This window comes from Mesoplodon mirus (genome assembly GCF_964341445.2).
Source record: "Mesoplodon mirus genome assembly, contig: HAP1_SCAFFOLD_838, whole genome shotgun sequence".
NCBI classification, from domain to species: Eukaryota; Metazoa; Chordata; class Mammalia; order Artiodactyla; family Ziphiidae; genus Mesoplodon; species Mesoplodon mirus.
Genome location: NW_028295201.1, coordinates 152,654 through 176,467, shown reverse-complemented (window position 1 = coordinate 176,467; position 23,814 = coordinate 152,654). Strand labels below are relative to the sequence as shown.

The window sequence follows — 23,814 nt, the reverse complement described above, 5'->3', positions numbered from 1 at the left end:
TATATCCCAGATCTTTGGAAATGCGATAAACCTATCTATGACGGGAATAGAAGAGATAAGAATTTACCCCTTGGTATAATCTATAGTACACCATATTTGGTTATTATTCCAAGATGCATTGCAACATTCAAAATTGGATACAGGAAAGTTAATGGTCATAAAAGGAGGAAATTGATTTTTTTATTTTCTCTTAAGAATAGTAACCATATGTCCAGCCATAAGTATCCCTTGTCCTCCAAGTAAACGCTTCATACACAAATAATTTCCTGAATCTTCACCTGTAACCTTGGCTACAGTAATAGCGGAATCCCTAAGCGGTGAGGCGTATGAGATTCGACCTCTAATATTAATAGGTTGCCCATTTTTATAGCAAATGGTGGTATCCTTAAGATCCTCTTGTCGGCTGGTAGCCAGGCATGTAAGAGTAAAGTTGGTTCCTGTAAAACGAAGGATGCCTGGAGAGCCTGACAAACTAATTGATTGATCCGTTCCCTCATCAACATCTGTATGCTCATAACTAATAGCCTTTACACATCCAGTTTCCAGATTCAATGGGCTAAGACAGACAGGATAGGTACTAAACCAGTTAGTATAATTTACAGACATATTGATTTGTTTTATATTCCCAATAAGAGGCCCATAAACTGTAACATTGTAAAATACAGGGAACTCTGCTTCAGACCAAGATATGGGTTGTAATAGTGGAGGATCAGGTACATAGGCCTAGTAAGTTGCTGCATTAACAGAGGGGACACATGAAATGGTTGCCAACATACCCAAAAATAAAGTCACAGGTGTAACAGGATTATTCTGTTGTTTCACTAACTCTTCAGCTCGTGAAACCAATTGTTTAATTTGTCCCCAAGTTGGAACATCACTCCTTTGAGTCGTCCTGGCAAGTGGTCTCCTCTTCTTCTTCTTTTTCTCAATCAACACTGTCAAGTTTTTGGAGAGATGCAGAGCTTCTTCATCTTCTGAACTTCTTGTGAGCTGTGGCGAGCCATCTATTTGCTTGGCTAAGCAAGTGCTCAGGAAGCCAGAGAGGTCCAGGAGCTGATCTGGGAAATATACACACGTGACCACGTCCCCAAATCAACACAGGATCAGGACCACGCCATGTGCTGGTTAGCGGATGTTTCCCGAGGACCTCCAGAGATTGAAAGGCCAATCTTGGCTCAGCCACCAACCTTTCCCCTGTCAACAGTGAGAAAATTTAAAATAAACAGAGCATGATTTATAAGGTTATGTAGTGTTGTTCTATATAATTCCCCCCCTTTTTATTTTTTAATAGTTAGCTTTAAAGATCTATTTGCACGTTGTATAATACCTTGTCCTTGAGGGTTATATGGAATGCCTGTAATATGGGTAATTTGTGATGAATCACAAAATGTTGCAAAAGCAACACGAGTGTAAGCGGGCCCATTATCTGTTTTAATAATTTTGGGAAGGTCCATGAAAGCAAAACAGTGTAATAAATGAGTGATAACATGTTTAGTAGCTTCTCGGGTCTGTGCTGTAGCACAGAGGAAACCACAATAAGTATCAATAGTGACATGAACAAACAGTAATGTCCCAAAAGACGGGATATGAGTAACATCCATTTGCCATAAATGACTAGGTAATAATCCACGAGGATTAACACCATAATGTGGGACAGGAAGGTGAGGTAAGCATCGTGGGCATTGCTTAACAATTTGTCGGGCGGCTCCACGAGGAAGGGAAAATTGTTTGCGTAATGTAGGCGCCGACTGATGGTGTAAAGCATGCGATTGCTGTGCTGCTTGCGAAGCAGTTGGATCGTAACTTACCATAATATGAGGGTGTCCCGGACATGGACCATGAGCATCAACAGTGTGAAGATAATGAATGCAATACCTTGGCCATTCTTGACAGCATGACGAACGGAAAGGAGGAGGACGGTAAATTGGGATATGTCCTGCTTTAGGGAAAAGAGATGGAGGAGGAAGAGTAACTTTAACTTTATCTTTGGGAGGAAAATGCACAGGATAAAGATCACGTTTAGATCGAGTTAAAACATCTGCAGTCGCATTCATTTTAGACAATGGACCAGACAAGTTAGAATGAGCATGGATATGCAGAGCTGCAACAGGACCATCGTGGGAACGAATAAGCTGTTGAAGCAAATGAAAACAGGATGATAATTCAGGGTCATTAGTATATCCTCTGGTCGCAGTCTCCAGAAGAAATAATAAGCGAATAAGATATTTACTATCAGAAAACAAATTAAGAGATATAGAAGGCAAATGTTTCAAAGCCATAATGACAGCATACAGTTCACCCCGTTGAGCTGAAGTCAAGGAAGTTTGTTTAATGAGTTTTGTTCCGTCGTCAGTGATTACAGTAGCCACTCCTGAAGAAGAACCGTCTGTAAAAACCAAAGGTACATGAGGAATAGGCTGTTGCCTAACTATAGAAGGAAAGGTATAACAGTTAAGTTTGCTGAATTGGATCAATTTATCAGCAGGCTAATGGCATTCCAAGGTACCTGAAAATCCTGCAAGAACAAGACCCCATTCATTACTATGTTGAAAAAGCCAATTTTGTTGACTAACTGAATAAGGGATAATAATTTGAGAAGGTTCTATAACTATAAGTTGTAAGCATCTAGTTCTACCTTGCATTATTAACTTACTAATAAGTTCATAATAAGGGTTAATAACTTTAGAGGATGTAGTTTTCATATGAGTCCATTCAATAATTCCAACAGCTTGCCATAAGATGGCAGTAGGCACATGAGGTGTTGGACAAACAACTAAAGAAATTGGCAGGTGAGTGTGTATTCGAGTTAATTGTGCAGAGCTGATAGCTCTAGTAACTATTTGTAAAGCTTGAAATCCTCTGGAGTCATAGATCGTGAAGTAGGAGGATCTGAGTCACCTTTAAGAATATCAGATAAAGGCTCTAACTGAGCAGTAGTAAGTTCTAAGGAAGGCCTTAGCCAATTAATATCTCCAAGTAATTTTTGAAAATCATTTAATGTTTTTAAATTATCAACTCGAATTTGCAGTTTTTGAGGCCTAATGGTAGAGTTATCAATATATTTTCCCAAATAGAAAAATGGAGATTGTCTTTGAATTTTTTCTGAGGCAATGACCAAGCCAAATGATTGTAAGGATTGTTGTAAAAACTGAGAAGCAGTCTCTAATCAAGAAATATTATCAGTGGCTAAAAGTATATCATCCATATAATGTATGAGATATAACGTTGGAAACCTTTTTCTCACAGGACTTAAGGTCTGAGCCACATATATTTGGCATAATGTAGGACTATTTGCCATGCCCTGAGGCAATACTTTCCATTGAAATCTCCTCATGGGTTCCTTAAAGTTTAAGGTAGGCAAGCTAAAAGCAAAATGTTTTCTATCTTCAGGAAACAAAGGAATAGTGAAAAAACAATCTTTAAATCTATAACTAAAAGATGATAATTGTGTGGTATGGCTGTTGGAGAGGGTAGGCCTAGTTGAAGAGCTCCCATTATTATCATAGTTTTATTAACAGCTCTTAGACCCTGTAATAACCTCTATTTTCCAGATTCTTTTCTTGATAATAAAAATAGGAGTATTCCAAGGACTATTGGAAATTTCTAAATGCCCTAATTGTTCCAGTACTAATTGTTCTGCAGCTTCTAATTTCTCCTTTGTGAGGGGCCATTGGTCCACCCATACAGGGTCATCACTCAGCCAAGTAATTGGATCAGCAGTGAGTGGAGGAGAATCCAAGGCCCCTAAGAGAAACCCAAACCTTGTCTATCCCTTTTTATTTTCACATCAATAGGATAGACAGTTCCTTTTTGATTTGTTCCCAGCCCTTTTGTGGGAAGAAATCCTTGATCCAACACCATATTAGAGACTTGAGAATTTGGACTATAAAGTAATCCTCCCATTTCTTTTAATATATCTTGTCCCAAGAGGTTTAAAGGCAGCCCAGGCAAAACATAAGGCTGGAAGTATCCTGAATGGCCCTCACTATCTTGCCATAATAATAACTGACTACTTTGCATAGGAGAAGAACTCTGTCCTATTCCTTGAAGTTCTGTAATAATAGGACTAACGGGCCAATGTTTAGGCCAGTGCATCTGCGTCATAGCAGAGACATCAGCTCCAGTGTCTAACAAACCTGAAAAAACCTTTCCATTAATGGTTCATTTCATTTCTGGACGTTCTTTCCCTATCTTCTGAATCCAGTAGGCAGCACTAGATGACCCAAAAGCCTTTGTTTCTCTCTTTTGATGCTGTAAAATTTGTCCATGAGGTACAAAGGGCAAAAGTAGCAATTGTGCAATTTTATCACCAGGAGAAATCGTTATTATATTTTTTATAGTTTGTGCCATGATTTTTATTTCTCCTTCGTAGTCAGAGTCTATGAGTCCTGGCATAATAGTTAAACCCTTCATGGCGACACTACTTCTTCCCAATAATAGTCCAATCAAACCCTTGGGTGAAGGTCCATAGATGCCCATAGAGAGGGCCTGAGGACCCATTTCAGGAGTTAATACATATCGGGCGGAGGTACTGAGGTCCAGTCCTGCGCTTCCTGCTGTAGCTCTGGAGAGCGAAGATATTGTATGTTTTTGTTTTTGGTTAATGTCTGATTGATAGTTTGAGGAGGATACACAGACGTTGCCCCTATTATTCGTTGGGGCCGGTGAAGGCCCTGGGAGGAGTTTCCCGACAGTGGTGTCCCATCCCTGTGGGCCACTGAGTGACAATCTCGTGCCCAACGTTTTCCCCTGTTGCATTTAGGGCATAAACCAGGGATTTCCTGACCAGCTGGAGGGTTTTGAGTAGGGAAGGAAGGAGCAGGGTGACAATGAGAAGATCCACATTCTCCAGCAAAATGACCCGCCTTTCCGCACTGAAAACTAGTCTTTGTTCTCTTTGGATTGTTTTTAAACCCCACTTCAGTTACCGCTGCAGCCATATCAGCACCCTGTATAGAAGCAGGCCCCAGGTCTGCACAAAGGCCAATATAATCCTCCAGTGTTCCCCGTTTTCTCCAAGGTCGAATCGCAGCCTGACGTGCATTATTAGCGTTTTCGAAAGCAAGTTGCTTAACTACAATTGTACCCGTGAGTCCATCCACAATGAGTCTCCCCACCGCCTGTAACAATCTGTCTACAAAATCAGCATATGGTTCATCAGGTCCCTGTCTCATTTTTGAAAGATCCTCAGTTTTGTGTGTAGAAGGTAATTTCCTCCAGGCTTGTAATGCCAAATGATTTATTTGAGGATAAGCAACAAAGGTATAAGTTAATTGATCTTGTGAAGAAATATATGGTCCTTCCCCAATCAGCATATGATAATCAACTGGAATATCATGGGTAACGTTCTTTTCTGCTTGTTCAGCAGCCCGTTCATAAAAATCAAACTTCCATATTAAATAATCTCCACCATTTAAACAAGCTCGTGCAATAGACTTCCAGTCAGCAGGGGAAAGAGCTTCTCCTGCCATAGTGTCAACCAGAGCAGTAGTAAAAGGAGCAGTGGGCCCATATTGAGCACAAGCAGATTTTAGATCTTTCAAAACTTTAAAAGGAAGAGCCTGATGCTCCCTAATAGCCTGTTGAGAATTATTAGGATCAGGTCTTTCTAGGACAGGACAACAGAAAATAGAATCTTCTCCTCGTTCTATTGCTGCTTGTACAGCACGTTGCAAGAGACTGAGCATTTTTACAGATGTAGATTTTTGAGGAAGACAGTCCTTACTAACTTGCAGCTTTTTCACTGACTTATCTATCATAGCCATTAGAAAATCATCCTCAGGATATTTCTCTCTTTTATGTTTTTTTTTCTCTCTTTTTTATGTTTAAAAGCCTCATCTGTCAAGTCAAAATGTTCCTCTTCATCTGAAATATTTAAATTAATTAGCTCTTTCGGTTTAGGAAGTGGCGACACAGTAGCTGATAATACAGTCTTTTCTTCTGTCAGAGGCTTATGTTTTTCTGACTTTACATTCAAATCAACACTATCATGAGAAGAACCTAAACATATTTTTATCAGATTCCACAAACTAAATGTAACAACGGCAGTATGAGTAGGCCCTCGAGACTCATAATAATTTTTTAAATCTTCTCCAACTTTCTGCCAGATTTCTATGCCACAGAGCCGCCCTCAGGAAACCAGGGAGATACATCATGGATATGCTGCAAAAATTCAGTCAACTGTGAGGTAGAAACTTTATTACCCCGAGCTTTAAGCATCGAAAGTAAAACCGGAGCAAATAATTCACGCTCCTTTGAGCCCTTTTGCCCCATCTTATTTTACTTCTGACTGTTGCCTTATGCCTCTATTAGTTTCACTTTTACTCGTGGCCACACATATTTTGCATAAGGGTTCTCTTACCTGCACTTTCTTTTCCTTTTAATTGCCTTCACGCTTCAGGTCCCTGTTCGGGCGCCACTTGCCATGGAACAGCCTCAGAAAGAGGATTTCACGGCCCAGGGTCAGAAGGGACGGGGTAAGGAACTGAAGTAGCACCGACGAATGGGGTCAGAAGGACCAAGACAACTGATGGTTGCAAGGCAAGTTTTAGTATGCTACGGTTGCAGATTATATAGACTAGAAAAGGGAAGGTTGCCAGACGGTGGTTTACATTATCTAATGACTGTCTCGGCTCAAGGTTAACTTCCCTGGGAGAAAACCCATAAACCCAGAATCATCCAAAATAACCTGCACGTGCAGGGGGGAGACAGCTTTGCTTGTCTCATTTTACTTTCTTTCTGATTTCTGGGCCCTGGTGATTTATCTCCCGTGGAATGGAACAAGGAGGGGAACAAGTAGGGACAGTCCCTTCGAGCAGCGGCGGCATGCCTGGCATGTCCGTAGCCTGCTCTCAAGGCTGACTGCTTCCCACACATATGTTGGCTTGTTTAAGCCTCAAGCCCTCGATCCTTTGTTGAAATACAATAATTTCATTCCTATGGTTTTCAATACCAAAAACTCAACCTCCAGGAGGGCTAAAGTCTAATTTGTACTCCAAACCAAGTAGCAGTGCAGTTCGCTACTACTGAGGCTGAATCCATAAAGACCTCAAGACCACGACCAGAAGACAAGTTATTATATATAATACCCTAGAAGGCCTGAAACATAATTATCATATACATAGCTGGTCCTTCAGAGCTTTTTACCTATAACATGTTTTTTGATGAAAGTTATTTAATGTACTGGAGATAACTGTGAATTACAGATCAAATATTTGAACACTTATACTTACCTGGAATTTCATTTCTGCTGAAAGAAAAAGGAAGAACAGGGCCCACCTAAAAAAATACAAACTTTAGAAATGAAAGTAAACATCTTATCACACACAATCACTTTTGGAAGCAGCATAGAGGGGCAGTCAACAGTAAAACACTGGTGAAATAAGACAAAACTCTAGGCCAAAAATCCATTACTATTATCATCAGTGACAGGACCACAACTGTGCCCTTCATAATTAATAAGCACTCCTAAGAATCTTCATTTGACACCAGATGATGTGTTTAAGAGGTTTTGAATCACACTTGGTTTTGTGTTAGCCAAATTACAGGAGAATTTTTACAGTGGGGGGAAGGGAAGAAGGAAACGGAGCAGAAAAAGAACTGAAGCCATCATCTACAAACCAAGAAAGCACCGAGAGTTCCAAACGTTATGTCAGACACTAAAGTGACTGATACAAGCTCAAGTGGTTGATAAAACCTATAAAAAGACTACACCAGCAAAGTCCCCATTTATCTGTAGAGTTCAGAAACTAAAACAAGGAATATTTCAGCTTAACATCTTATCTCAAGAGAATCATATACACTTCACATGAATAAAAATACCTGAAACCAAACATTTTTAAAAGCTCCAATACCCAAAATATAAAGAAAAAAATTAATTCAGAAGACTCAATCAATCCATGATAATCACAAAACGGCTGGGCAATCTCTATCTCCCTTCCACACTAACCATCCATCCCCTGGAAGACCAAGGGAGATCAGACCTTCCAGACTTACCTTCCAGACCTTCCAGACACCTGGCTGTGCCAAAATTCGATGGAATCTCCTTGTGGAACAGCAGTTTCCCATCTCCTGTGTCTCTCCCTGTCATGATCATGCAGGAAGCAAGTCTGGCTGTGCTATTTCTTATCATCTGCAACATGATATTGAAAAAGTAGTTCCCTTTCCCCCAGAAGGTTGAGGCTCAGCTATAGGGGTAATTCTCCTGGGCACACAGTCATGATTTAGGCCGACTCAGTGACTTCAACAGGCTTAATCATGTGATCGAGTTGGTTGCCAGCTGCATAATGCTCCCACATCTGTAGATAGAGCCGCTCTAGTTCCATCGTGTATTGTTTGGTGTTGAACAGAGGGCTAGATGTTCTCTGCTTGCAGACTTTGCCACGAATTTTCTTCAGGTATTCAAGATCAGTTCCCAGTTTCACAGCTATCTCTTCATATTCTTGTCTATTTTTAGCAATCAGCTCAAGACAGCCTAAACAAGTGAGCTGGGAAGCTGCAACTCGGGAAGCAAGAGTCTCTCCTGGCATAGTCACCATGGGGGTCCCTGCCCAAAGGACGTCCATCCCTGTGGTGTGTCCATTACAGAGTGGAGTGTCCAAGCAGACATCAGCCAGCTGGCCTCTCCGAACATGTTCCTCTTTAGGAGCAACAGGGGAAAATATGATACGGTTCGGGGGAAGGCCCATATTTTGTGCATAGAGTCCCATAGAGTGTTTCCCATATTACAGTAGGCCTCAGCAAAGGTAGGACTGATTCGAATAGCCTCCTTATAATGCATCAGAGCTTCGTGCAGTTTTCCCTGCTGCTTCAACACACATGCTAAATTTGAATGGGCAACAGCACAGTCTGGGCAGAGCTCTAATGCTTTACGATACAAGCGAACTGCCTCTTCACTGTTTCCCTGTTCTCCTTTGATGTTGGCTAGGTTATTCAGAGAGTCTGCATGGGTGGGACACAGCCGGAGAGCTGTATGATAACAATCTTCTGCTTCGGCAACACTGCCCTTCTCTTTGAGAGCGTTGCCTAGGTTGCAGTAAGCATCAGGGAAATGTGGTTGCAGTTCAATAGCTCGCCTGTAGGCGTCTATTGCCAGATCCATCAGGCCTTGCTCATAGTATACACAAGCCAGGTTGCCATGTACCACTGCATGATTTGGACTCAAGCTTAGGGCACGAAGGTAAGCTGCCACAGCTCTGTCAAAAATCCGTGCCTCATTGAAGACATTTCCTAAATTGATATAAGCATCCAGGAAATTGGGGTCAAGGGTGACAGCCTTTTCAAAGTGATGAACTGCAAGCCAAATCTCCCCTTGTGCACTGAAAACACAGCCAAGGTTACTCCAAGCAACTGCAAAGTTCGGTTGCGTCTCAATTGCTTTCAAATAACATGCCTTGGCTTCTTCTAAGCCACCCAGGGCTTTGAGCAGGTTCCCCAGGTCACTGTGAACACAGGACAAATCAGGATTGTATTGAAGAGCAGAGACGTAAGCTTGTGCTGCCCCTTCCATGTCGCCTGCTGCTACCAAAGCGGCTGCCAGGTTAATAGAACCATCGATGAAATCTGGTTTGAGACGCAATGCATGCCGGTAATGCTCAGTTGCTTCCTGCAACTGCCCTCTTTCCTTGTACACATTCCCCAAATTCGAATAGGCTTCTGCCAGAAGAGGGTTCTGTTTAATTGCCAGAGTACTAAAGTGGGCAGATCTGTCCAGCCTTCGACACTGGAAGTGTATAGATGAAAGTAATAAAAGTACACCAGTATTGCCTGGCTCTTGTCTCCAGAGCTGCATGCAGTGTCTCTCAGCTGCCTCAAAATCTCCTGCCTGATATTCTCGATGTGCCAACTCAGCTAACCCTTGGATGGAAAGCATACGTTTCGTTGGTTCTGTGCTGTCGGCCACGTTGCCCACGGAAGACGCCATCTGGAGCTTCTGGAGAGAGTGAAAAAAGGGGGTAATTGAGTCCCGCTGCCGCCACTACTGGCAAGAGTGTTTGTAGTGGTAGCAAGCAGGAGCGCAGCAGCCGTACCACTGCTTTGACAGGCTTAAGCGGCGGCAACAGTTACAGGCACCGAACCTTAGGAACTCTGGTTGGCCATCTACCTCTCATGCTCTTGAAATCTTAATTCTTAACCCTGCCCTCTTCCACCATTTTTCTCCTAATCAGGGAATAAAAATTACCTATCCATTTGCCTTAGAAGAAATCAAAAGTCAGTAGGCCAAACACTTTTTAAAATATTGTTTTCTGTCCAGTTGGAAATGAAATACATGATTGACTTTTCTTCATCATTCATATAGTCAACGTGGAAAACATTAGGGCCATGAATTTCAATACAGTAAGATGAGAAAATTTTAACATGGCCTTCCCACACCACTAATAAGTAACCGATGTTGTATATAATGATAAAATCTTAGAGACTGAGTTTGATATTTTTAAAAGTTCTGAAAACATTAGCTAATTTCTCTTCATCAAATTTCTCATGACTCAAACCTGAGTATTACTTTTTAAAAGATAAATTTATTTATTTTTATTTATTTATTTTTATTTTGGCTGCATTGGGTCTTCAGTGCAGTGTGCAGGCTTTCTCTAGTTGAGGCGAGTGGGGACTACTCTTTGTTGTGGTGCCGGGGCTTCTCATCACAGTAGCTTCTCTTGTTGTTCCACAACTCTATGGGTTCCTTCTTAGGTCCTACGAAGAACCCTAGAAATTAGTTCATGTAATTATAGGATTTTGCAAAATTGTCAAAAGTGAGGTATTTTAACTTCCATCAGGTAAGACCAGCGTCTATTTCTTTGCCAATTTTCCTTCTATCATATTCTGCTATGTTGGATCATATTGGATTGGTCACAGGCTTTTTTGAAATCTGGCTAAGGAGATGTTTTAAGTGAGGCTATTATGTGATTTTCAGACACCACCATATGTAATTGACTATATAATATCCCATTACAGGAATAACTTCCAGTACTCTTACTGACTACTCTATTGACTTAACTAGCACAAGACACAGAAGCGTAAGGACAAAAACCACCTTACAATATAGCCATGTCTTGCACTTCACAGCTCTCAAAGCATGTGCATTTGAAGAAGAAAAAAAGAACTGAAAAGTATAAAACCAGAAGTTATTCTGTGGAAAATAATTTCAATCATCAGGCATGTGAAAGATAAATCAAAGATTCAGTTTTCTTCAATGCTTAGTCAAAACGGAAAATTCCTTCTGTCAAGAATATACTCCAGGGCTTCCCTGGTGGTGCAGTGTTTGAGAGTCTGCCTGCCGATGCAGGGGACACGGGTTTGTACCCCGGTCCGGGAAGATCCCAAATGCCACGTAGCGGCTAGGCCCGTGAGCCATGGCCACTGATCCTGCATGTCCGGAGCCTGTGCCCCGCAACGGGGAGAGACCACAACAGTGAGAGGCCAGCATACCGCAAAAAAACAAAACAAAACAAACAAACAAAAAATATACTCCAGGGGCTTCCCTGATGGCACAGTGGTTAGGAAGCCACCTGCCAATGCAGGGGACACGGGTTCGAGCCCTGGTCTGGGAAGATCCCACATGCTGTGGAGCAACTAAGACCGTGTGCCACAACTATGGAGCCTGCGCTCTAGAGCCCGTGAGCCACAACTACTGAGCCTGCGAGCCACAACTACTGAAGCTTGCATGCCTAGAGCCCGTGCTCTGCAACAAGAGAAGCCACCGCAATAAGAAGCCTGCACACTGCAACAAAGAGTATCCCCCAGTCGCTGCAACTAGAGAAAGCCTGTGCACAGCAACGAAGACACAACACAGTCAAAAATAAATAAATAACTAAATAAAAGAATATACCCCATCAATAATGTGTGTAATGGAATGGTGTGAATGAGTATTTTATCAGAATTCCTATAATGCACAAACCTAGAGCAGTACTGAAATCAGTAATGCATTTATAATAGTAAATATTTATGAGGAAGTAATCCATAGAGGTTTTCTCAAAGTTAACAATGAAAATTAATGTGACATTATCAATAATAAATTGTGACGCTGAAATAAACTTTTCTAAACTATTAATAACTAAAAGCAAACTCTAATTAACCATGTTAAAAGAAATCTATGTCTATAAACTACAAAGTTTATATCTTAAAATTTTATTTCTAAAACACATAAACTGTCATATGAGGAGGCAGTTAAAGAATATATACCTACAAGAGTGGGGAAAAAGTTTTATAGAGACACATCTGGCAGGAGTTAATTTTCAAATGTCATTTTTCTAGATTTTGTGACACCTATAGTATTGATATTTGAAAGCATTTAAAAAATTGTAATTTGAAGATTTGCTACTTCCAGGTAGAGTAAAATATTTTGAATCAAAACACCATTTCCACTGAGAAAAATTTAAAAAGCCAAATAAAATAGTTAGCATTCAATCAAAAAGTTCTAGACATACCAAGAGATAGAGTCATATGACTAAAATTCTAAGAAAGGAACAGATAATACAAAAATATTTATATAAGATATTGTGTATCTTTATCAGGAAAAGTCTTTATCAAGAAAAGACTTCAGGGCTTCCCTGGTGGCGCAGTGGTTGGGAGTCCGCCTGCCGATGCAGGGGACACGGGTTCGTGCCCCGGTCCGGGAAGATCCCACATGCCGTGGAGTGGCTGGGCCCGTGAGCCATGGCCACTGAGCCTGCGCGTCAGGAGCCTGTGCTCTGCAACGGGAGCGGCCACAACAGTGAGAGGCCCGCGTACCGCAAAAAAATAAATAAATAAAATAGGAAAAAAAAAAAAAAAAAAAAAAAAAGAAAAGACTTCAGGGCTTCCCTGGTGGCGCAGTGGTTGAGGGTCCGCCTGCCAATGCAGGGGATACGGGTTCGTGCCCCGGTCTGGGAGGATCCCACATGTCGCGGAGCGGCTGGGCCCATGAGCCATGGCCGCTGAGCCTGTGCGTCCGGAGCCTGTGCTCTGCAACGGGAGAGGCCACAGCAGTGGGAGGCCCGCGTACCGCAAAAAAAAAAAAAGAAAAGACTTCAAAATCATCAGAATTAATATTAAATTTTATTTATTTGTATATTTTATTTATATATAGATATTTATATAAAGAACTTGATAAAGCCCTAGTTAAGGCAGTGACAAAAGCAGTAGCAGTGGGAGTGAAAAGAAATGGTTATATTCAAGGATATTTTGTCAGTAAAAGTCCAAGATCAAATGTCTGACTGCATACATGGGATGGATAGACAGAGTGGGAAAAATCAAAGTTAACTATAGAGGTTCTAGTGAAGATGGGGTTGTCATCACCCAACCCAAGGGGTTGCGATCATCCCCAAGGTCTAGGAGACTCCAAGGGAAGGTCATGGTCGAGGAAAAGTTAATTGCTGGGAAAAGAAGACTCCCAGTCTCTCCATCTCCTTATACTAGTTTTTTTTTAACATCTTAATTGGAGTATAATTGCTTTACAATGGTGTGTTAGTTCTTGCTTTATAACAAAGTAAATCAGTTATACATATACATATGTCCCCATATCTCTTCCCTCTTGCATCTCCCTCCCTTCCACCCTCCCTATCTCACCCCTCTAAGTGGTCACAAAGCACAGAGCTGATCTCCCTGTGCTATGCAGCTCCTTCCCACTAGCTATCTATTCCTTATACCAGTTTTGTTTTTCTGCTCATATACGTAGCAGCATTTCATTCAAGGGGAAAGTCATTGATCTGACTGGTTAAATTAAACACCATAGTTCAAGGCACATTTACAGTGGTTACTTCCTCCACAATTTAGAAAGTAACGTTCACAATTTCCCTCTTCCTACACCGCAGAACACATTGGTCATTCCTCCAAAGTTTCCACTCCATAGAGTGGACCAGAGATGACGTTAGCCCAGAACTGACAGCTTGGCATGAGATGGTGTCAACCCCACCTAGAGCTCTGGCATAAGTTATGACCCAACCCAGTTCTACAGAGAGCTCTGCATGGAATCTTGTCTCAGCCATAATAATGTGATTCTGTTTTTCATTTGGTTTTCTTCTTTGCTTAACTTTCCCTGGCCACTCTGACAAACAAAATTTCAGGCAATCCTGGGCCACTCACTAACTTTATTCCATCTAATGTTATCCAGATTCCCAAGAAAATTACTAACAATAAAGGGGGAAATTTGGAACATGGTGAGTTTTAGGTGCCTGAAATATACAGGTAACTGAATCCAGTTAAGTAGCAAATTATTTGGATCTCAAATATGCCAGTAGAAGAGCAGACTAAGTTCAATTTAATGTACTCTTACTGGAGACACATGTGAATTCTGGGTCAATTTTGAAAAAGTTAAAAGCACATAGCTGAGATTAAAAGAAAGAAAGGAACACCTGCATGTTTCAGAAAGTAACAGAGAAATTAAATTCAGAGAAATAAGAGCAGACTGATGTGTATGGGTTCTGATCCTTAGTATAGGCCTTATGTAAATAGGGGCTGGAGCTAGAAATCTAACATTACCTTGAGGCCAGGAATTTAGACTCAGGATGGAACAATATTGAGAAGTTAGTACAGATATCCTACAGAAAATTCATGAGGAACTGCTTAGTCCATTAAGAGGGCCAAGGGAGGTGGTGAGAAAGATTGATATCTCTTGAAAACCTTCAGGTTCAGAAAACATCAACACTTCTGAAAAGTAGGCCTGTCCTGCCCAGAGTTGTGATGGCCAGGTTGTCACTAACCTCTAAGGCCTTGTAGGAATCAGAAACTGCAAGGAGAGTAATTCAAAGAAAAACAGATGCAGGATGGGTGTGGCAATAAATCCTAGGACCCTACCAGAAACAAAATTAAAACCACTCTAGAGGGAAATTTTAACAAACCACGGCAGAGAGTATCCTAACCAGAATAGAATAATAATTCTGAGGAAGTTACTTTACTTATTTAAGTAATATTCAATGCATTTCCATGGCCAGGCCCTTTTGAAGAATTCTAAAACATATACAAACAATTCATTTACATCTTATATATCCCACCATCCAGAGCAAAATTCACTTAAGAACTGTACTGGTGGAAATTGGGCAGCACTATGGAGAAAATAAAATGTGTTTACCATCAAAAAACATGAAGGTAAGAAAGCTAATGTCTAATTTTTTAATTATCCTGCGGTTTCTTGAAATCTTTTGAAACCCAAAATAGAGAAACCTAGGAGGAAATGAATATTTAAATATTTAGAGATTTATCAACTCATCTATAAAAGCTTTATTAATCTCTTCTTTTAATAACATTCCTGAGAGGTATAAATGTGTCCAGTGATAGGGTTGAATAAGCCTGAGAGAATTTCAATTGTTTACTATTCTTGGTCAGCTCTTAAGACCTTTCAGGAGCATCTTGATTTTCATGGCCTCATCCAACAAAAGCAGGATATTTTACAGAAAGTCCTGGGCCACTTTTTGGCTTGCTTTTGTGCTTATGATTTTGGTTTTTTCACATCGGGCGGTACATTAGGCTACCTATTGCATACTCCCTCATTCATGCATGCATTCATTCAAACAATATTTACTGAGTTGAGACATTTAATTAACACTCAATAAATGATATTTAGATGAATGAATGCACTTTCTATCAAAGTAAGTGTAAGTACCGAGATAAATTACAGAATGTATGATCCCAGCCCCACAAAAGCTTATAACTGTGTTGAGGATATAACAGATGCTGATGAAATAACTAATATATCATACTGGACAGTTTCTAAGTTCCAAAATGAGTTTTTATAAATAATCAGAGCCTAAGGAGGACAAAGAAGGGACAGTTCATTATGGGGTGAATCTATCAATAAATGTACATTTCAGATGAGATTTGAGATTGACCTCAAAGAAGAGGACTTAGATATGTGAACAGAGAACAAAAAAGGCATGGTGATAGCATGTGCATAGATAGTGTGGCCAATATTTATGTTCTTCATTAAAGATAGTCAGAGATAACCCAAATGTAACTGTTTCCATGGGTCCATTCTCAGTATCCAAAGAAAACGGCAAATCCTATCTTAGTAAAACTAATGAAAAACACAGTCTTTAACAAAGAGATTGTGAAGGAAAGGGGGAGAGAAAGGCTTGTATCCCACACCACACAACAAAACTTATTGAATTATTTGTTTAATTTTCTCCCTCTGAAAATTTCCTCTCCCCCTCTCTGTACGTGTCTCTTCTCCCACATCTGGCCACACTCTACCAGCCATCTTTCCAGATCTTTCCACAACTCTCCATCCTAGTTTCATTAGGCCACAATTTAAACATCTCACAGGTCTCCAGGATGCATCCCCATCACTTATTCCACAAAGACAAACAAAGGACACTTCTCAGGATCACGTTTCTTTGAAGGAAGAGGTCATGAGGGTGATTATAAATAATATAAGGTGGAGAGCAGTGACTAAAAATACCATTTTTCACCTTAGAATGGGAATATAGGGAAGTTTGGGAAACTAGAAAATCTAGAAAGGATTCACTGATAATTATTTATGTTCAATGAATAAAATAAAATGTAATAATACGGCTAAATTCTGAGAGATTAACTTTTTCAAAAGTTTCTTTCACACACCTTCACTATTGGGATGTTTGATAAACACACCTTTCCTTCTTTTTTTTTTTTTTTTTTTTTTTGGCGATACGCAGGCCTCTTACTGTTGTGGCCTCTCCCGTTGCGGAGCACTGGCTCCGGACGCGCAGGCTCAGCGACCATGGCTCACAGGCCCAGCCACTCCGCTGCATGTGGGATCTTCCTGGACCGGGGCATGAACCCATGTCCCCTGCATCGGCAGGCGGACTCTCAACCACTGCCCCACCAGGGAAGCCCCACCTTTCCTTCTTTACTTTCTTCTTTCTTTGCAGATACTGGCACCAAACTTTCAAACAATAAGAACCTTCCCATAAGTCCCTTGCCAGGCAAGATTAAGGTATAACAATCCAAACAAATTTTTGAAGAAGATAACTGGTTGAAAGCACAGGAAAAGAACTGGGTTTCTCTTGTTCAACAGTCACATAATGAGTAATGTGGGAATTGGTTTAAAAAAGTCTCTCTGCATGAGGGGCTAAGGTTAAGATTAGAACTTCTGAGGCCAGAAGAGCAAAATGACTACAACAAACAACATATTTTCAAGAGCTGCCCTTTGGATGTGAGGGATTGATTTTTCCCACTATTTTTTCAGCAACCCAACTGGTATCTTTATTAAACGACATAAGAGAATACAGTGTGGCCAAGAAGGCTTAGATCTCCTTAGCCACAAGTCAGATATTCTCCAGTGACTGTCCACTCAAATGAAAAAGAGAGATTTACAAGAGGAAACTGGAGACAACTGAGTGTACTTTAGTTTTACCTGAACTATTTGTTTTGTTTTCAATTCTCCACTGAAGTGCCTACATTAATATATTTTTAAGAACATTTCCTTAAGTTGAAGTATTCATTCAGTATATTTATTTACTATAATTTAGAAAAGCCAAATGATTTAGGCAAATTCATTTCTATATTGCCACAGCAGTGTATTGTGAACTAAATGACACCTGGCAGTTCTTTACTCAGATACTAACTCAATTAGAAGGCAGAACAAGGATACCTACCCATTCAGGGAAGGAAAGGTCATTTAGCCTCTGTAGCTCTCTTAGGTCTCTTATCATCACAGTAACAAACTGAAGACTAAAAACCATATGATCATCTCAATAGATGCAGAAAAAGCTTTTGAAAAAAATTCAATATCCATTCATGGTAAAAACTCTCCAGAAAGTGGGCATAAAGGGAACATACCTCAACATAATAAAGGCCATATATGACAAGCCCATAGCTAACATACTCAATGGTGAAAAGCTGAAAGCATTTCCCGTAAGATCAGGAACAAGAGAAGGATGCCCACACTCACCACTTGTATTGAAGGTAGTTTTGGAAGTCCTAGTCACAGCAAACAGACAAGAAATGTAAATAAATAAAAGGACTCCAAAATGGAAAGGAAAAAGTAAAACCGTTACTGCAGATGGCATGATACATAGAAAATCTGAAAGACACCATCAAAAAATTATTAGAGCTCAAAAATGAACTTGGTAAATTTGCAGGATACAAAATTTATATATAGAAATCTATTGTATTTCTATACACTAACAGTGAACTATCAGAAAGAGAAATTAAGGAAACAATCCCATTTACAATCACGTAAAAAAGAATAAAACACATAAGAATAAATCTGCCTAAGGAGGTAAAAGACCTGTACCCAGGGAACTATACGACACTGATACAAGAAATTAAAGATGACACAAACAGCTGGAAAGATATACCATGGTCACGGATTGGAAGAATTAATATTGTTAAAATGACCATCATACCCAAGGAAAGCTACGGATTCAATGCAGTCTGTATCAACATATCAAGGGCATTTTCCACAGACCTAGAACAAATAATTTTAAAGTTTGTATGGAAACACAAAAGATCCTGAATAGTTAAAACAGTCTTGAGAAAGAAGAACACAACTGGCGGAATCATGCTCCCTGGCTTCAGACTGTGCTACAAACCTACAGTAATCAAAACAGTATGGTACTGGCACAAAAACATCGATCACTGGAACAGAATAGAGAGCCCAGAAAGAAATCCATGCACTTATGGTCAATGAATCTATGACAAAGGAGGCAAGAATATGCAATGGAGAAATGTCTGGGCTTCCTTAGGGATGGTTTCATCAATTAATTTGTTTTCTTAAATGGACCATACTTTTCCATGTCTTTGTATACCTTGTGATTTTTTTGGTTGAAAATTTGTCTTTCAAATATTATAATGTGGTATCTATGGAAATCAGATTCTCCCACTTTCCCAGGGTTTCCTGGGCTTTTGATTGTTGAAGGCTGTAGTAGTCTATTTAGGGACCTTTCCAAACTATTTTTGCAATGACTGTTTTCCTTATCGTATGTATGCACTGAAGTCTCTGTTCCTTTAGTTCATGTTTAGCTACTGTTTTGACAGAGATTTCCTTGAATTCCTGCACCTAAAACAAACAAAAACAAATATACACAAGAACATCCACATGCACACCCAGAACCACACACCTCTGCCCATTGTGCAGATTGCTGGATCACTCCTTCAACATTTAGCTGACGTGCATTGAGTTCAGGGCTCAGCCCATGGTAAAAGCTTAGAGACTCCTCTGGTGGTTTCAGAACATGCATCTTATCTTGAGTATGCATGTGGCTTTCTTAATTTCTCTGGACACAGGTGTACTTTCTGTAGGTTCTAATTTCCCAAAGAATCTCCCCCGACTTTGGCTCCTGCATCTTCTGTGGTCTATTGTATTTCAGCCCACAGTCTTCTGCCCCAGCCATCTGTGCTTTGTTAGTTCACCTTGCACTTCTTTTGAGCAATGACCGCCGCTTTTCCAGACTGTGTTCCAAGTTAGCTAAGACAGAGATAAGCATCTTGTGTCAGTCCTTCAGGTAGCTCCCAGACAGGTTAGAACAGATACACATAATAATCTGACAGTACGGTCTCTTCTGCTCCCTCCTCAAGCACGATTGAGGGTCCCATACTAGGAATGGTCTGCTGCTACTTTAAGACTCTCACTGCATTAAGACTCCACCGCTTTAAGACCATCACTACACTAACAGTGGATGGGGCGAGGGCAAGTAAAAATGCCACAAAGCTTTCCTGCCATTTTCAAATTGCCTCTTCCCTGGTTCAGTATGTGTTTGGTTGCTATAAATCTTTGGCTGATTTCAGGACTAAGAGAAACTCAAAGAACCCCACAGCAAGAAACAGTACAATCAAACTCTCAGAAGCCAAAAGACACAGAAAGAATCTTTTCTCACAAAGGAGAAAGAAAAAAGAAATTTGTTACAAAGCAGGGATCCTCAGAAAGATGAGAGCTAATTTCCTATATGAAACCACGGAAGCAAGAGGCCAGACATATTTAAGGTGCTGAAAGAAAAAAATTGTCCACCAAAAATTCTATATTTGCCCAAACTGGTTTCAAAACTTAGGGAGAAATTAACACATTCCCAGATGAACAAAGGCTGAGGGCATTTGTTTTACAACTTCCTACCACTGCCCTATGAGAAATGCTAAATTGAACCTTCAGGTTGAAATCAAAGGACACTAGACAGCAACTCGAAGCTGTAGAAAGAAATAGAAATCTCCAGTAAAGATAAATACATGGGCAAATACTAAAGCCAGTATTGTGTTATTGGCTTGTAACACTACTTTTTATTTCTTACATGATTGAAAAAATAAATGCATAAAATAATCATAAATCCATGTTATTGGGCTCACAAAGTATAAAGGTGTAATTTGTGACAACAATAATGTAAAGAGGAGGAACGGAACTGTAGAGGAACAGAGTTTCTGTGTGCTACTGAAGTTGGTTTCAATTGAAATTATATTGTTTTAACTTTAGAATGGTAAATGTAATCTTCTTGATAGCCACAAAGAAAATATCAATAGACTATATGCAAAAAGAAATGAAAAGGGAATCAAGAGTTCACCACAAGAAAATCGGCTAAGCACAGAAGTCACTAATGGAGTAAATGAGGGGCAAAAAATGCATAAGACATACAGAAAACAAGCAGGAAACAGACAGAATTAAGTTCTTCCTCATCAGTAATTTTTGAAAAAGTAAGTGGATTAAGCTCTCCAATAAAAAGATAAGCATTGGCAGAATGGACTTTAAAAACAACCATAATCCAAGTATATGCTGTCCGCAAAAAACTCACTTGATTTCAAAAGATACAAGTTGCTTGAAAGCTAAAGCACAGAATAAAATATCCCAAGCAAATAGTAACAAAAAAGAAAGAGAGAGAGAAAAAGAAAGGAAGGAAAGAAGGAAGGAAGGAAGGAAGGAAGGAAGATAGATCTGGAATGGCTATGTTAATATCACACAAAATAAACTTTAAATCAAAAACTATCACAAGAGGAAAAGGAGGCCACTATATGTTGATAACAAGTTCAATCTATCAAGAAGATATAACAACTATAAACATATATGTACCAAACAACCCCCCAATATGTGAAGCAAACATTGACAGAATTGAAGGAAGAAATAGATAGTTCTAAAATAATAGTTGGAGATCAATACCTTGCTTTCAATAATGGATAACACATCTAGACAGAAGATCAGTCAAGAGGCACGGGGACTGAATAACACATTTAACCAACTAAACCTAACAGCCATGTATAGATCACTCCACTCAACAACAGCAGAATACACATTTTTCTCAAGTACACATGGAACATTCTCAGGGAAAGACCATATGTTAGGCCACAATACAAGTACCAATACATTTTTAAGAAATTGAAATCATACAAAGTATCTTCTTTAGCCACAGTGAAATGAAGGTAGAAATCAATAACAGAACCATTGATAGCCATTTCCCATCATGCCTGCCACACATGATATAAAGCAATGAAGGGAAAAACATAATTTACCATTTAGAAAAGTGGGAAAGAGGACATACCATTGACACAGGGTGTGTGCTGTTTCCCGTTGTCAGGGATAGAAATAAATTACCATCATTTATTCATTAGTGTGTTAATTTCTTGGTCAATCATTGGGCAGCCAGTGTTTCTGCCTGATGGGAAGATTTCCTATACTCAGTGTTGAGTGGAGCCAACCTTGAAAGGGACATTTTAAAGGATTATACTGTGATGGGCTTCGCAGTACCCTTCCTCCTATGCCAGTATTTAGGCTGGGGTATTTCCATGGAGTGTGTACAATTGTAGGCCCCAGTTCACCAGAATTTAGTTTGACTCGTTTTGTTAATACATTCCCTCAGTACTTTGTCTTTGGATCCTTTTGCATTTACTTCATTCTTTGTTTTTTTTTATAAAGAAGTCAAGTATCTGATACTTTTTTATTTTTATTTTTTTAATTTATTTTTGCTGTGTTGGGTCTTCGTTTCTGTGCGAGGGCTTTCTCTAGCTGTGGCAAGCGGGGGCCACTCTTCATCGCAGTGCACGGGCCTCTCACTATCGCGGCCTCTCTTGTTGCGGAGCACAGGCTCCAGACGCGCAGGCTCAGGAGTTGTGGCTCACGGGCCCAGTTGCTCCGCGGCATGTGGGATCCTCCCAGCCCAGGGCTCGAACCCATGTCCCCTGCATTAGCAGGCAGACTCTCAACCACTGCGCCATCAGGGAAGCACTACTTCAATATTTATTATCACTGCGAAACAACTTTGTTTCCTGTTCAGATGCCAAAAAGTGGATATCAATACCTCCTGAGTTTTACACATCACAGATCAGTTTTGGATATCAGGGACAGAGACAACAGCTATTTCCAATGACTTTGAGACATACTTTGAACATGTGATTAACGTGTTGAGTGTTGAAGTGTGTGTCGAGCTCATTATACTTGCTCTAAAAGGTTTCAAACTGCAAAGATTTAAAAATCTTTATCTTTGAATAGTTTTCCTGTGCTGTCCCTTTGTGTCAGACTCTTAATGTGCAGTCTGGCACCTGCAACTAATGTGGCTTTGTAACCAATTATTTACATGTTGTTTTATCCACAGAGAATCTTTTTTTTAAATAACTTTACTTATTATTTATATTTGGCTATGTTGGGTCTTTGTTGCTGTATACGGACTTTTTCTAGTTGGGGCAAGCAGGGGATACTCTTCGTTGTGGTGTGCGGGCTCCTCATTGCTGTGGCTTCTCTTGTTGTGGAGCACGTGCACTAGGCACTGGGGCTTCAGTAGTTGTGGCACGCGGGCTTCAGTAGTTGTTGCTCACGGGCCCTAGAGCGCAGGCTCAGTAGTTGTGGCGCACGGGTTTAGTTGCTCCGTGGCATGTGGGATCTTCCCGGACCAGGGCTCGAACCCATGTCCCCTGCACTGGCAGGCGGATTCCCAACCACTGTGCCACCAGGGAAGTCCCCACACAGAGAATCTTAAGGTCAAAACATACAACTCGATTAACTACATTTCCTCCTGTTCACATTTCCCTCATCTTTTCTTCATCTTCTGTCTATGTATCCTTGGCCCTGTTTATATTAAGTGCTTTTACCATTTTATTGGATTGTCTGTATTCCGGTGAGTTACCACAATGCTGTAGGAGACACGCTAGGATATAAATGCATTTAAGTAATATATATATATATGTACTCTGCTTGAGTGCAGTGTTTTTTTTTTCTGTACTGAATTCATTATCATGGGTCGGGATAAAATTTAGCATAGGTCGATATGTAATTTGTAAACTAATAAAGTCTTAAAAGTGAGGAAATAAGTCTTTTAAATTTAATTATTTATTGTAAAGAGCAGAGTAGCATACATAAACACGTGCCTAATGAAAACTTGTATTTTAATTTGGAACTCTCATGAACACCTATTTTTTTGTTCTTCTAATGGTATGATAGTAGGCCATTTGATTATTTTTATTTTTATGGCTTTAACTTTAGAACAATGAAATATTCATAAATTTTAAAAGGTATTTTTCTTTATTTGATGGGGGTGGGATACTGGAGAAATGAAAGGTCAAACACCTACTGAGGAATCCATACTTGTCTATATAGTGTGTACTTTTATTTCAATAACTGATTTAAAATTCCTAAAAGGATGCTATAATAAGTTATTATGCCATTTTACAGACTGAATTAAGTGAATTTCAGGGAGGTTTGAAACTTGTCTAAGGCTATCCAGCTGCTAAGTGGTAGAAGTGAGAATTAAATCCAGGTACACCTATCGCCAAAGTTTCTGCTCATCTCTTTACATCATCCACTTTTAATAGCCAATGCTTTTCTGCTTACAAATATGACTGAGGTTTCCAGACAGTCAACATTGCTTTTCAATCAGATAGAAAAATTACTGTTGCTTCTCTAAAGACAGATTCCTTTTCCATTAAGTGACTTTAGTCGTTCAGATAATACTTCCA

General features: G+C 40.0%; 1 protein-coding gene across 1 annotated transcript in view; it reads right to left on the bottom strand.

The window, feature by feature from the left end:
- Positions 1 to 723: 723 nt before the first annotated feature.
- LOC309797660 (uncharacterized protein) overlaps positions 724 to 23,814 on the bottom strand; it is a gene marked incomplete at its 3' end in the record, with an annotated part of 34,877 nt that continues 11,786 nt past the window's right edge. Inside the window, exons 3-5 of the mRNA XM_082646117.1 lie at positions 8,872 to 9,931; positions 1,606 to 1,803; positions 724 to 1,058 (exon numbers count right to left, since the gene is read on the bottom strand). Of these exons, the coding sequence (XP_082502243.1) occupies positions 724 to 1,058; positions 1,606 to 1,803; positions 8,872 to 9,922 (1,584 nt within the window). The 5' untranslated portion in view covers positions 9,923 to 9,931. The remainder of the gene's footprint in view (positions 1,059 to 1,605; positions 1,804 to 8,871; positions 9,932 to 23,814) is intronic.